The sequence below is a fragment of the Leptinotarsa decemlineata genome, unplaced genomic scaffold (assembly GCF_025532065.1).
Source record: "Leptinotarsa decemlineata unplaced genomic scaffold, Ldec_3_MD MMD2_tig00001973_RagTag_RagTag, whole genome shotgun sequence".
Taxonomy (NCBI): Eukaryota; Metazoa; Arthropoda; class Insecta; order Coleoptera; family Chrysomelidae; genus Leptinotarsa; species Leptinotarsa decemlineata.
In genome coordinates, this window is record NW_027412572.1 from 508,820 (window position 1) to 522,700 (window position 13,881).

Sequence of the window (13,881 nt, forward strand, 5' to 3'; positions counted from 1 at the left end):
ACAAAAATACTCTCTATAGAAAGGATAAAAATATCTGGAATGCTGAAAATAATTGAAAGTTACCAACCAATTCATTTGGAAAAGGCACTGAAAAAGTACATCCGCTTCAATCAAATCTTGTGATGAAAAACGACTGAATCTTTTCTGTGATTTGTTTTGAAATACTCCCGAGAAAAGTCTATTTTTTGAAATGTCTGTTAAAAAATCGAATCTACATCTACCGTTACGATGTTGTTGTCGTAGTCGCTCCGCAGTTATGAATCCAGAAGATTTCACGAAACTGTTATATCGAATCGCGTTTACAATATGGCACGTTTCGTTCAGTTTGGAGAACGCTTCAGTCAAGGTAAGTGAGATACTTTTCAAAAAGATGTGAAACGCGTGAAATTACGAAAAAGAGATTTGTGACTGTGGTCCAGCGTTGACCATGATTTTAATCACGATTTAAATTAAGTGGTAATTTCTGATAGTAGGGGAGCCCATGATGCAAAATGGGGATTTACTCGAGCGTCATAGAGACATATTAGGTTGCAAAGCTTAGATGATAAGAAGAAAAAATTGTTATATAATATATACCTTTTCATCGGTGGGGGAAGCGGTTATAGATTTTTAAATATGTAAAAAAATACTGTTGCATGGACATACTCGAGCGCATCAGATATTGATAGCATCAATGTCCTACGTATTTTTAATAATGTTGGTATGTTAATCTGATCGTTTGCATGATGTGGGTGGTTGTACGTAAGGGTTAAAAGTGAAGAGAAAAAAATTTAATCGAGCGCGTCAGATTTTCTAAGCAGGTATTAAGTGCACCCAAAAAAAAGGTCTCATTCAATAATCTGATGATTTTGAGCTGACGCAAACTCGCGGTCATTATTATAATGTGCAAAAAAATTCGTCTTTTTGAAATACTCAAGCGCGCCAGATTAAGATATATATGGTTCATCTTCATGTTCTAGACGTGCTGTCTTATAATCTGACGATTATCTAGAGCAGGGGTCTCCAAACTACGGCCCGCGGGACAAATCCGGCCCGCCAGTGTCATCAATCTGGCCCGCGACAGCCAATGCTTACCTAATTGTTGTTACTATTGCTGTGATAAGTTGAAAAAGAAAACACAAAATGATAATTACTCGGTTTTATTAACTTGCAAGGTAAAACTTAACGACAGAAATGATGACAAAAAAAACTTAACTTAAGTATCTGAGTTTAAGCATATTAATAACTAACAAATAATTGAAATGAATCACAGTCAAACAATAACACTAATGAGATTTATGTAATTGTGATTTTTCACCGAAAATACTTTGTAGTTGTGGATCAATTTTACTTGTACCAATTATCAAAAGAGATTTAAGATGCTCATCGGTTAATTGAGATCTGTAAACATCTGTAAATCTAAAAAGTAAGTAGTACCAAAACCAGAAAACAACCCACCAGCAAATTTATGCAAATTATCAAATTGTTCCAGTGGAAGACTTTTATAAAATTCCAACAAATATGATTTACTGTACCGTAAATCAATAATTTCCATTTGGACTTCCGGAGCCAGAGTTTCAATATCAGAATCAAAAAGATTTTGAAAAAGCTTAATTCCATTCGCAATGACATCAAAATCTGAAAAACGAGTATCAAAATTTATCTTCAAAGCACTCAAAGTATCGATTGCAAAATTGACGGGAAATTCAGTCTCTGTAGTGTGGCTGAATATTTCACATGTTTAAAAATGTGTGGAACATTTTTTACGTAATTGCGATTGAAATAGTATTATTTTCTGCCTGAAGGATTTGATATTGGTGTATAAATCAGGGAGAAGCTGATTTTCTCCTTGCAATCTCAAATTCAGTTCGTTCATATGATTTGTCAAATCGACATAGAAGGCTAACTTCCACATCCATTCACTATTTTATAAATCGACAAAAGAGCGCTGCTTCTCATTTGAAAAAATTTCGATCTCTGCTCGAAGTTCAAAAGAGCGCTTAAGGACTTTTCCGCAACTAAGTCAGCGTACGGCAGTATGATATAGTAAATCATTTTCTCCAATCTGTTGAATAAACTCGCGGAATTCTCGGTGATTCAGCCTAGTGGATCTAATGAAGTTAACAACTGATATGACTGGTTTTAGAACTTCAGATATATCCAAACATTTTCCGCACAAGGACTGTTGATGAATGATACAATGTAAAACTAATGGTTTTGAACCACCATCATTTTCTACAGTATTTGACACAAGTGCAACCAGTCCTTTATTTTTACCATACACATTTTTGCCTCCATCAGTTGTTACAGATTTCAAATTTCTCCATCGAAGGTTCTTTTTAATAATGGCATTTTCAACTTTTCTGCGATGTCTTGAACCCTCCGAACCACGGTGTTTGCTGACAAACTGATACTTTTAAATGAATTTACCTTTTCGGGGCATATTTCTTCGGCTAATGCAATCAAGCATTCTTTTATCATTTCTTCATCGGTGAATGGTTTGCCACGTTTTCCGATTTCAAGAGCCACACGAAAGCTGGCGCGAGTTGCAGACTCTTGTTCAGTATTCGCTTTGGTAAACAAAGATTGCTGCGATTTGAGTCCGCGTTTCAAAGCTTCAAATTTTTCCTTTCGCAAAATTCCTGTATACTTAGAGTAACTTTGAAGATGTTTCGATTCATAGTGTCGTTTGAAGTTATAGTCTTTGAGAACAGCTATGGTTTCATTACAAATATAACATAGCGCCTTATTACTGGACTCAATCACAAAATACTGAAAGTTCCATTTTTCTTGGAACTTTCTGCATTCACTGTCGATTTTTCACTTCTTTTCCACACTAACAAATCACACATAAAAACAATAAGTCAAATCAAAATACTTTTATTGACGGGTGTTACTTCATTTTACAATAAACAGTTTCGCTTCCTTCGCCTATCCTACGCAGACTAACTCGCAGTTGCGCCGCTAGCCTTTTTATATGCAATTATTACTGCCATCTTAAGGTGATCGGAATACACTAGCTAGAACCAGAACTTTCTCGAACCAACGCAGTAATTCCAAATATTTAATTACGTCTAATGCCACCTAGCGGGTAGCTGAAAAAGGTAGTACATAGTACCACTACTCGTCACTAGATGTCGTTGTCACAATACACAATAATAATTGAAATGCAAAAAAGCGTAAGTTTGCTTAGGTCACGCACTTTGCGACTATCCTAGTCTAGAAATATAGTTAAGGGCAGAAATTGGCCCTTGAAACAAGCTGAAAAAATCATTATGGCCCGAAGGCTTCAAAGTTCGGAGACCCCTGATCTAGAGGGATTCGCCTAATCTGCCAAAAAAAATATTTTTTTCAATTTTTTTTTAATAATCGAACTTAAATAATTGAAGAGCTCAGGAAGTAGCATGCACATGAATAAGTGTATATTTTTTAAGTAGAATACTTGTATTTATAAGAAAATAATTTTAAAAAATGCTCAAAAGAATTCAGTTCTCTATTATTAATTGATTAATTAATCATCATTTTCATATTCATCACGAACGAGTCTCTGTGCTCAGCTGTGATGGCGTCATGGCAACAAAATTCAGAGTGGGGATGGAGTGAGAGAGTAATAGATAGAGAAAAAGTGAAAGAGGAATAGAAACTCGCAGAGGAAAATATAGGTATCACACGCATTCAACTTTCTCGACGAATTTTTGATATTTCGGCTTGCGGAAATTGTCAGATTTTATATTTTTTGTTATCCTTGAATTATTTCCTTCAAAATAAAAAAAAATTTGCTACGCTCGAGAATGTCGAAATGTTGTTATTTTTCTACAACTTTGCTACCCTCCCCTTTCTTTACGTCACTCTCAAATTGTCAGATTACTGGAATATACACTTTTCAGCATGTAATTAACTCACCCTATCATAATCTGACGCGCTCGAGAATTTCTGATGATTAATTTTGTTTTACTAATCTGATCCTCTATCCTTCACGGGCGTCCTTATATATGGCTGATATTTGGTGGAGGTACTTAACCGGGTATAAGGCATCCCCCTATATATTAATCTGCCGTGCTTTAGTAAATCCCAAAATCCCCGCTTGGGCTTCTCTATTATGAGCACTCCAAAAGATTAAGTTTCAAAAATTTCTCTTCCGAATGTTATACTTCCCATAATCGTGATTGAACTTGTGCCGCTTTGTCAAAAACTGGTGTGCAAATATGAAATTGGTCTACACATTCACGAAACTACTTCTGTGTTCTTTCATTCTATTGGAAAATGTTCTCCGCGTTTGGCCAATTCAACAGATATACTCCTGATCTATCCGACTCTGATGTTTTGTCTCAATTGTTTTTTAAAAATTACGTTTTTCATCTCGGACAAATTGTTTTCTTACTGCATGACAGTAGTTGTCAGTGTTATGAATGTTTGACTTTCGTTAATTGCATATCACAGAATAGCTATTCTACAGATTTTGGTTATGAAAAAATACACGAACAATTGAAAATTGCTTATACTCATTCCAAGAACAAGTCACAAATTTGTCACCTATTTCCCAAAAATAGTTTTTAGTGGAATAGGAAATTCGTTTTACGAATTTCATTGTGTATGGCAAAATTATTTACCGCACGAAGATCAACCTGAACAAGTGAATATTTATGCTCCATTTATACTGATAGTTCGCAAATTGGAAAAATCTTATGACATATCTTTGTATCTGTAGAGTAGGGAGGGTGAGAGTAGGTCCATAGCACTGAACACTCGCATAGGACAGTTTCATCTTCCTGTTCACACATCCTGCATAGAGGTGTGTCCATTAGCCTCATATTATGGAGGTGTTTTCTTAGTTGATAGTGGCTAGTCAGAAATCCTGCTGTTAAGCGTATATTTTTCCTGGTCATCGCCAGATATTTTTTCAGCGCCAGTTTCCCAGGGTCGCCCAGAGTGATCCTGGTAAGACTAAATCCTTTGATTCCATCCCATCTCTTTAGGTATTGAGCATGGGTGTGACGTTTGGCCAGTTCCGCAATTGTCATCAGGCCGTGGGTGTCAGTGGGTCCTAAAATTATTAGTCTATCCGCTTCTTTGGCTAAAGAGTCAGCAATGCGATCACCTGTTGTTGCACCTGTTGTGCCCTTTAACCCGCCTCAGGAAAATGTTATTATCTACAGAGGCTTCGGCTGAATCTTGGTGGCTCTCTAGTACTAGCCCTGAGGTAACACATTGTCTGTTCAAGGCTAATAGGGCTTGTCTGCTTTCAGTGCAAATTATTATTATTTTGCCAGAAATTCCTTTTCTGGTTATTCCTTTTGTGGCGATTGAGATACCAGCCAGTTCTGTTTGGGCCACGATGGTATTTTTCCCGTCCCCCACTCAATCCTAGGCTTAGTAATCTGGAGTAAACTCCACATACTGAGCTTTTTTTGGTTTCCTTGGCCGTATGGTATATAAATACGGATATATTCTGACTGAGTGCCTTGATATAACTAACTGGCTACACTGTATGTCGTATAGATCAACAGGAAATAGCTCCGTTTCAACAGATAAACAAGAACAGTCAATGATTCTGATGTGTTTATAAGTCTAAGGAGTAATTTAGTTTAATCACTTGAGTGAATGTGCTAAAGAAAATGTACTCTGGTGAAATTTAAGAAGGATATATACCCTGAGTTCGATTACATTCGAATATTCGAATCAGTTTAAATTATCGAATCCAATCACAGATAATATATGATGTGTATTTTGGAGAAACGGCAGTAGATTTTTTCGATGCTTTTGAAATTCATTTGAATGTTCAATAAATACTTCGATGAAAATACAGCTATAGATAGCGTAAAGCGTAAATACTTCCTCTGAAATTGGGAAGGATCATTTTATCTTAAACAGATGCGTTCCAGAAATCGATCTTAGTAAGTTACCGCTAGAAGTTTCATGCTTTCACACCATATACGAGGTCTGTTCAAAAAATTAGGTGAATTTTAATCTTTCTCAGAAAATATTCATCTATTCCTCCACTCAGCGAATCGGTTTTTATCTCCTCAATCATCACAGAACGTCGTCCTTTTATGCGTCTTTTCCATCTCGGGAACAGAAAAAAAGTCACAGGGTGCCAAATATGGTGAATACGGTGGCTGAGGCATGATGACGGTGTTGTTTCGGTGAACATTTGTTCGAAACCAGTGTACCAACATGAATTTTTTTTTAACTCACTATTCAAAGGTACATCCCAACTAGCAATTTCGTATTTTATAATAGTTGCGGAAACGTTTCGGAGAAACAAATTATAAAACTACATTTCTTCCAGAAATGTTTTCGAAGTGTTTATAAAACTGATATAAATAGAAAATTGGCACCGTTTTATAAAACATTACAGTTTTTATCAATATTTTGTAAGGCGTTTTACAAACACTACAAAACAGTTTTATAAACATTTTGGCAGTTACAATAAAATTTGTTTAACACTCTTAAAAAGTAGTTTTGTAGAGACTTCCCTTACTGCACTTTTGCAACATATTTAAGCGATACCTATAAAATAATCGGAAGACAGTTTTATTAGAGTTTTTTAGTAGTTCCAAGTAGTCGTTATAAAATATAATACAGCCGTAAACGATAACAATAAAGTTGTATTACAAGAAGTAATTTTGTATTGGACACTAGGAAAATATAATTGATATGTCACCAACTGAAAACTAACAAATAGGAAGGTTGAAGCCTTTTTCAAATTCCACTTTTGCACTCATAAAACTGTTAAAGACATTGTTTGTGTTTCGAAGATTGATAGTTTTACTGCAAATGATATTTTATTGACAAATATATAGTCTATTATTAGCAAAATTTAAGCGCGCCACTCATTTATAAATGTTTTCGGTGAAATTATTAATTATACAAAAATTTACTCTGTCGAGGTAATAATTTTCTAGTTACAAACTCAACTCACTTCATTCTGAATAATATAATGTTATAATATTAATGTCTTAATATCAATGTATTACCATATTGAAGTGACAATATGGTAATGAAAATAAAATGAAACCTGAAAGCATTCCAATAAAATAATTTCATTAAAGCTACAGGAAACAGTTATAAAATAAGCTTGAAATAGTTTTATAACTATCACAAAAATCTCGCAGAGAAGTGTTATAAAATGCTACACAACAATTTACTTTTATAGGAAAATAAGTTTTATAAGTTAGTTGCAAAAACGTTTCTGTGATAATTTCCTGACTATTTTATAATAGTTTTTTAATTTTATTTCATAAACATTTCTATGAAATGCAAAATGCTTGAAAAAATAATCAATGCAAGATTAACCTTCTTCTTAGAACAGAATAATCTTGTGATTCCTGAACAAAGCGGTTTCCGAAAGTACAGATCCACTCTAGACAATCTTGTGAATTTAGAAACAGATATCAGGGAGGCATTTGCCAATAAGCAAAACCTAATAGCAGTCTTTTTCGATCTAGAAAAAGCGTATGAGCGGGTATGGAAATATAAAGTCCTTAAACAACTGAAAAACTGGAAAATTGATGGAAACATCTTGGCATTCATTCAAAATTTTCTGGGAAACAGAACCTTCAGAGTGAGAGCTAATGGAGTGCTTTCTGACCTCAAGACACAAGAAAATGGTATTCCACAAGGTTCATCTCTGAGCGCCACCCTTTTTCTGGTTGCCATAAACGATATTTTGGAAAATATTGTAGCTCCGATTAAAGCTAACATTTATGCTGACGACTTAGTTTTATACACTAATGGCAAAAATATGCAATCATCAACCAAACTTCTCCAACATGCCATAGGACATCTAGAAGAATGGTCCAAGCGAACAGGACTTCAATTCTCTGCCAAAAAAACTAAATGCATGGTATTCACTCAAAGTTCCAATGTGCAGAATCCATCCTTAAGCTTGTACAATCAACAACTGGAATTCGTTGATAACATGAAATTTCTCGGACTCATCTTCGATAAAAAACTTCAATGGAAAAAACATATAGAGAAACTCAAACAGTCATCCCAAAATGGTCTTAACCTACTAAAAACTCTAGCTAGCCATTCCTGGGGGGCAGACTACTCAACCCTGATGCACCTGTATAAATCAACAGTGAGATCAAGATTAGACTACGGAGCTATAGTGTACTCAAGTGCCAGAGAAACAATTTTAAAACTATTAGATAGCGTTCATCATGCTGGTATAAGAATAGCATATGGAGCGTTTCGGACTAGTCCAGTGGAAAGCTTGTATGTTGAGTCAGGAGAACTCCCATTACAACTGAGAAGAAACTACCTCAGTATGACCTATGCTTCAAGAATTTCATCCAATCCTAAAAATCCTACTCATAGTCGCATTTTTCCCAAGCATATAAATAAAATATACCAACAAAAGACCCACATTATGCCGCCCATACATACCCGCATCCGCAGAATACCTGTCACTATCAACCTCTCATCTACATATCCCATTTCCTTAAATACTCCTCCTCTATGGTTAATCGATATTCCACCCTGTAACACAGAACTGCTTATACTCCCAAAAGATGAAACTCCTGCTGCACTGATCCGAAAATCAATCCAGGCCATTTCTTCTAAGTTCTCTAACTTCAATCACATCTATACCGATGCTTCTAAATCAGAAAAAGGTGTGGGAGCAGGCGTATTCAGCAAACATGAGAGTAAAAGTTACAAACTACCTAGCGTCAGCAGTATTTACACTGAAGAGGTTTATGCCATCGCACAGGCAATTATACATGCGAGACAAGTAAATGAAAACTCTGTAATATTCACAGATTCATTGAGTGCAATAGAGGGAATCCGCCAATTATATCCTAAACATCCTCTTCTACAACAAATTAAGATTGAGCTTTCCAAACTTCACCAAGAAGAAAAAAGAGTCGAGATAATCTGGATACCTTCACACATTGGGATACCAGGAAATGAGAAAGCCGACATGCTGGCACGTAACGCTCTCTCAAACACTAGTGCAGTGACATTCGAAAAAATACTACACACAGACATATATCGTCAGATTAAAACTTCCATAAACACTATCTGGAAGCAGAAATGGCAATCTTCAACTGCCAATAAACTGTACAAAATAAATCCCAACATGGAAATAAAAAATTATGATGCCCTTAGTCGAAAAAATCAAATAACCATAAGTCGCCTAAGAATTGGACACACTCGTATCACTCACCAACATTTACTAAAAAAGGAAGCTCGAAGTTAATGTGAAAATTGCAACACGGACCTAACTGTGGAACACCTATTCAAATGTCAACAGCACCAACAAGAGATAAACGAATTGAAGCTAACAGGAGACATATCCACCATTCTAAATAGAGAATGGAACAATGTAATAAAATATGTCAAACGAATCCATATATTCAATTCAATTTAATGTATACCGATATACTGTATCTCATATGTACCGCCGCTAATAACCCTATGTGGTTGATGCGGTTTTAAATCTAAAAAAAAAAAAAAAAACGTTTCCATGACAAATGTATAAAACACTTTTATTGCCTACAACTCTATTGTGTTCACCCATCATCTAATATAATCAATTAGCATTTTGAAAGTAATTATAAAATACTAATAAAATAAAACTGTTGTAACACCATGGAATTATAAAACAACTTTGCTGGTTGGATAGCAGGCGAAATTTGAACATTAACCTTATTTTTGACCAGAGCTCGTACAACCAGTTAACAAGTTCCAAATTGACCGAACGTCAAATTGATGTCAGCTGATCTCTTTGCGTAACCGATAATACCGTGGAACCTGTTACGAATGTAACATTTTTATAAAAAAAAAAACAACAGTTGCGTCTCAGGACGCCCGACAGAAGTAATAACTTAAACCTATCTAAGTTGAACTATTCAATATTGAAAGTGTTCAACTTGAGGAAAGCTGAATATTTTTGGAGTTTTTTCCCAACACCAAATCATTTCGACACGTTTCGATCACCGAGTGATCATCTTCAAAGAGGAAGATTGAACTAAAAACTAACGCGAAGCTCATACAGGTATAGGTCCATAATCGTTATTCATAGTATTATTGTGTTTACTTATTTCCACACTCTCACAGGCATCTAATTGCCTGTTGTTGTTAACTTGTCTAACTAATCTTAATGAGCTGAAGTCTATGGAATGGTTTTGTTGCAAAATATGATGGGCGACTGCTGATTTTTCAGGTCTTCCATATTTTAAGTGTGCTATATGTTCCTTATATCTTACTTTAATGGATCTTTTTGTCTTTTGAATCGCAGTCCTTACATTCGATTTCGTAAATTCCAGACTTTTCCGAATTCTCGACTATGTCTTTTGGTCTTCCCAAAAGGCTCTGTAGTGTATGACTTGTTTTGAAACCCACAACACAACACAAAAACAATTCATTACTACACCAAAGGTCCAAACAGTGCATCATGAAGGAAAGCTGTATATACATATATCATAGCTTCCGGTGGCTGTTTAATCGTAATCAATATGGAAATATTCAGAATAGTACTTATCTATTTATCTTTTGATTTCCATGGAATTATTTTCCAGCAAATTATAGACTCTAAAATCAAAACCCCTTTCAGCAACAAAGAAAAATATAGTGTTGTATATAGTTTTGAGTGTTCTTCTTGTAATTCAATTCACATCACAATCACATAATATTAAACTGACTGCAGATTCACTAAACGATCTTATGGACTGGCTTTATATGAGTTTTTTGATTACGAAAATACGAAAATTTTTGCAGTTGAAAGGCTATTTCTGGAAATGGTTCACATAAGTAAAAATAATAATAACTTGAACACAAAATCAGAAATACAGAATTCAAGTCAAACTTAGAATTATATTTCAACTTTTGATGAACAAAATCAAACAAATAATTTCAATATTACAAGAAAAATTATAGATCTTTAATAATTATTCATTTGCATTCGAATCTCACTGTATATGAGAATATCATATTGATCAAATTTTCTCAGGTGCTGTAACAAAATTTTCAACATCACATTTGCAATTGACTTTTCGGTTTTGTGTGCATCTTAAAATGCAGTTCCAAATTACGACGGTCTTCAAAACCAAATGAAGATAGTAACACTGAAGTAACCTATCGTTACTTCATATGTCAACTTCAAAATTTGATATTTCCACATAGTCCTCTTCAAGGAACAACAGGTGGTTTTCCTTTCTATAAAAATGATATATCATTTGTGATGTAAATTAATTGTGTTTGTCTTTAATTTCCTCAGGTTATTTTTTGGTCTCTACACCTATATATGTATTTCCAAAAACTACACCTCACGATTTCATCTCCACAAACTTCTATTTGAAAAAATATAATCACAACACGTTACGCTAGCACAGTAGCTTTCTCATGTGTATGAATACTTCGAATTGTTTTTACATTAATATTTATATACTACAGGTAACCATAATTGAGACTACCTCCAAAAAATATCTGAACCTCTACCTAAGGTATGTCACATCTACATCAATAATAATCATTTCTCGGATTTTAAGAAAACAAGTTCAATAATGGTGATTCATTCAAATATAGTTGGTCATTCTTTGGAATGTTTGAATTTTTAACTTTATTGATTTCCATTGCTTCCAAATGGTTCAGTTTCAAACCTCTATTTTCTGTGTGTAAAATTTCGAACTCTTCGTTAAAGATATGATTTTCTTCTAGAATATGATTTGAATATGTTGGATTTGTTTTCTTATTTACATAGCTCGTATGATGTTCCTGGATTCGATTCCTAATTGTTCTGCCAGTTTGACCAATATATATCTTGAGGCACGTTTCACACTTCAATTTATAGACTCCTGATTCATCGAATTTGGATGTGTCTTTATTATTTTTACAAAACTTTCCCAATGTATATAATAACGTACATTTTCTGTTCAAGCTTTCAAGTCTTTATTGGCTCTTCATCAGGAACTCTACAATAAATTGATAAAATTGATTTTAATATTGATTTGACAACTTGTAAAACGTGTGAAACTTACGAAAGTGAGGTTAGTAATTCCTTTCACTTGCTCTTATTTGTAAAAATAACATTTCCCAAACAACAAACACTTTTGGTAAAAACAACATGGGTATGAAACCTTACATTATGTATTGATTGATTCGAGAAAGGTTAATGCAGTCAAGGTGCTAGGAAATTAATCAATGAAAATCAAGAGATAAATAGATAAGTACTATTCTGATCATTCCCATATTGATTTCAATTTAAGAGTCACCAGTATACAGCTGTTTCAGTCTCTTGGTCATCGTGAGTACCGGGCAGGCGGTCCTCGATTGACGATAACATATGAAAAACCAAAAACAGTACTTGATTAAAATAACTGCGTAAACGCAAGCGAGATATAAGTGGAACCACCTTTTGGTGTGACACCCAAGTTAACTTGCCACTGAGAATAACATTGTTCATGTAAGTGAAATTTAACCTCTTTCGTATACTATATTGTATAGCAATCCTGTGAATGATATCTGATTAATTTCCATAACAAATGTTTGAACTGCAAACTGAATAGTATAATTCAATGTTCATATAAAATTGGTTGTTTCAGAAGTGTTTTTTGTATCCCTTATTCCCATGTTGATATGAAAGATTTTGTTTGGAGTAAGCTTTTTCTCTCACCTCGTGTCTGAAAGTTACTACTCTGAATGATCTTCACTTCTTTGTATAGAGTTTATTTTGGAATTAATTGCTTTATTCTTTTCTCTTGCATGAAGATGGAGAAGTAGAAAGCCAAAGCCTTTTTTCAGAAATATTATGCTCTGCTGAAAATATACTTCTTTCAAGTTACGAATATATGTTTCGCTTTTTTGCCAGTTACGTTGGCAATGCTGGAAAGCACCTCACTGCCTGTGAAATTACAGATCTTGTAGAGATTAATGATAATTACCGCGCAATGAGAGCAATTTCCTCGTTGATTTTTCAGCTAATCGATGTTGATTGATTGACTTGATGAAACGACCTGTTGTGAAATGTGCGTATTTTGATCGATGCAAAGATATGGTTTCTAAAACAGTTTCAACCGATTAAAATATTAGTGTAACGAACAAAAAAGTAATATGGTAATCACCTATAATTATTTTTCATATTCATCATGGCCATGAAGGTATAAATCAGAGGGTCCGTACGGGAACTTTCTAGTTTTTTGTGATTCCTCTTAATATGCGATGGAATTGATCGATACTTTTGTATTCTGTTTAAATCTGTTTAAAAACAGATTTATCGATGATGAACACGACTGAGGAAGCTTCTGTTTAGCGAAACACTTGTTGCGGTTTCGTCGAAATTAAATGTTACCTGAATCACTTCAAAATCAAAAAATCAAAAAAATCAAAAAATCTTTATTTCCGTAGACCTAGGAAAGGCATGGAAAAAGTCACATTACTCAGTACAATTACAATGAGGTCACAATCATAAAACAACATAATTATAAGATATACTATATAACATTTAGACCATAAAAGGGATAAAAAATTAAAATTTAAAATTCCAAATCAGACTGAAAAAATTCATCAGGCGAATAAAATACCTTTTCACATAATAGTTTCCGAACTTTTTGTTTAAAGAGCTTTACACTAGTTATTTTTTTAATGGATATTGGGAGCTTGTTGTACAGTTTTATTGACATGATATGAGGACCATTAGTGACCTTGGCTAACTTATGACTAGGAATTAAAATGTTATAGTTTTTTCTCAGGGTGAAGCCCGAAAGAAGACATGTATCATCTCTGTTCTGAAACTTGGAGCAATTTGATTTAACGAAGATTACGCAATTAAGAATATACATGCAAGTAACAGTTAATATATTCAACTTTGCAAAAAGTGGTTTACAGGAATCGAGTGGTTTTTTAAAACAAATTGTTCTAATAATCTTTTTCTGGAAAATTAATAAGTCACTGATTCTA

At 34.2% G+C, this 13,881-nt stretch overlaps 1 protein-coding gene across 22 annotated transcripts in view; it reads left to right on the forward strand.

The window, feature by feature from the left end:
* by (focal adhesion protein tensin) overlaps positions 1-13,881 on the forward strand; it is a 687,936-nt gene that overhangs the window by 437,613 nt on the left and 236,442 nt on the right. For 2 of the 22 annotated variants that reach the window (XM_074176607.1, XM_074176608.1), the window contains exon 1: positions 242-346. The exons of the other annotated variants lie outside the window; for them this stretch is intronic. In XM_074176607.1, coding sequence (XP_074032708.1) covers positions 257-346 — 90 coding nt within the window. In that variant the 5' untranslated portion in view covers positions 242-256. Of the gene's footprint in view, positions 1-241; positions 347-13,881 lie in introns of those variants that run through there. 22 annotated transcript variants of the gene reach the window in all.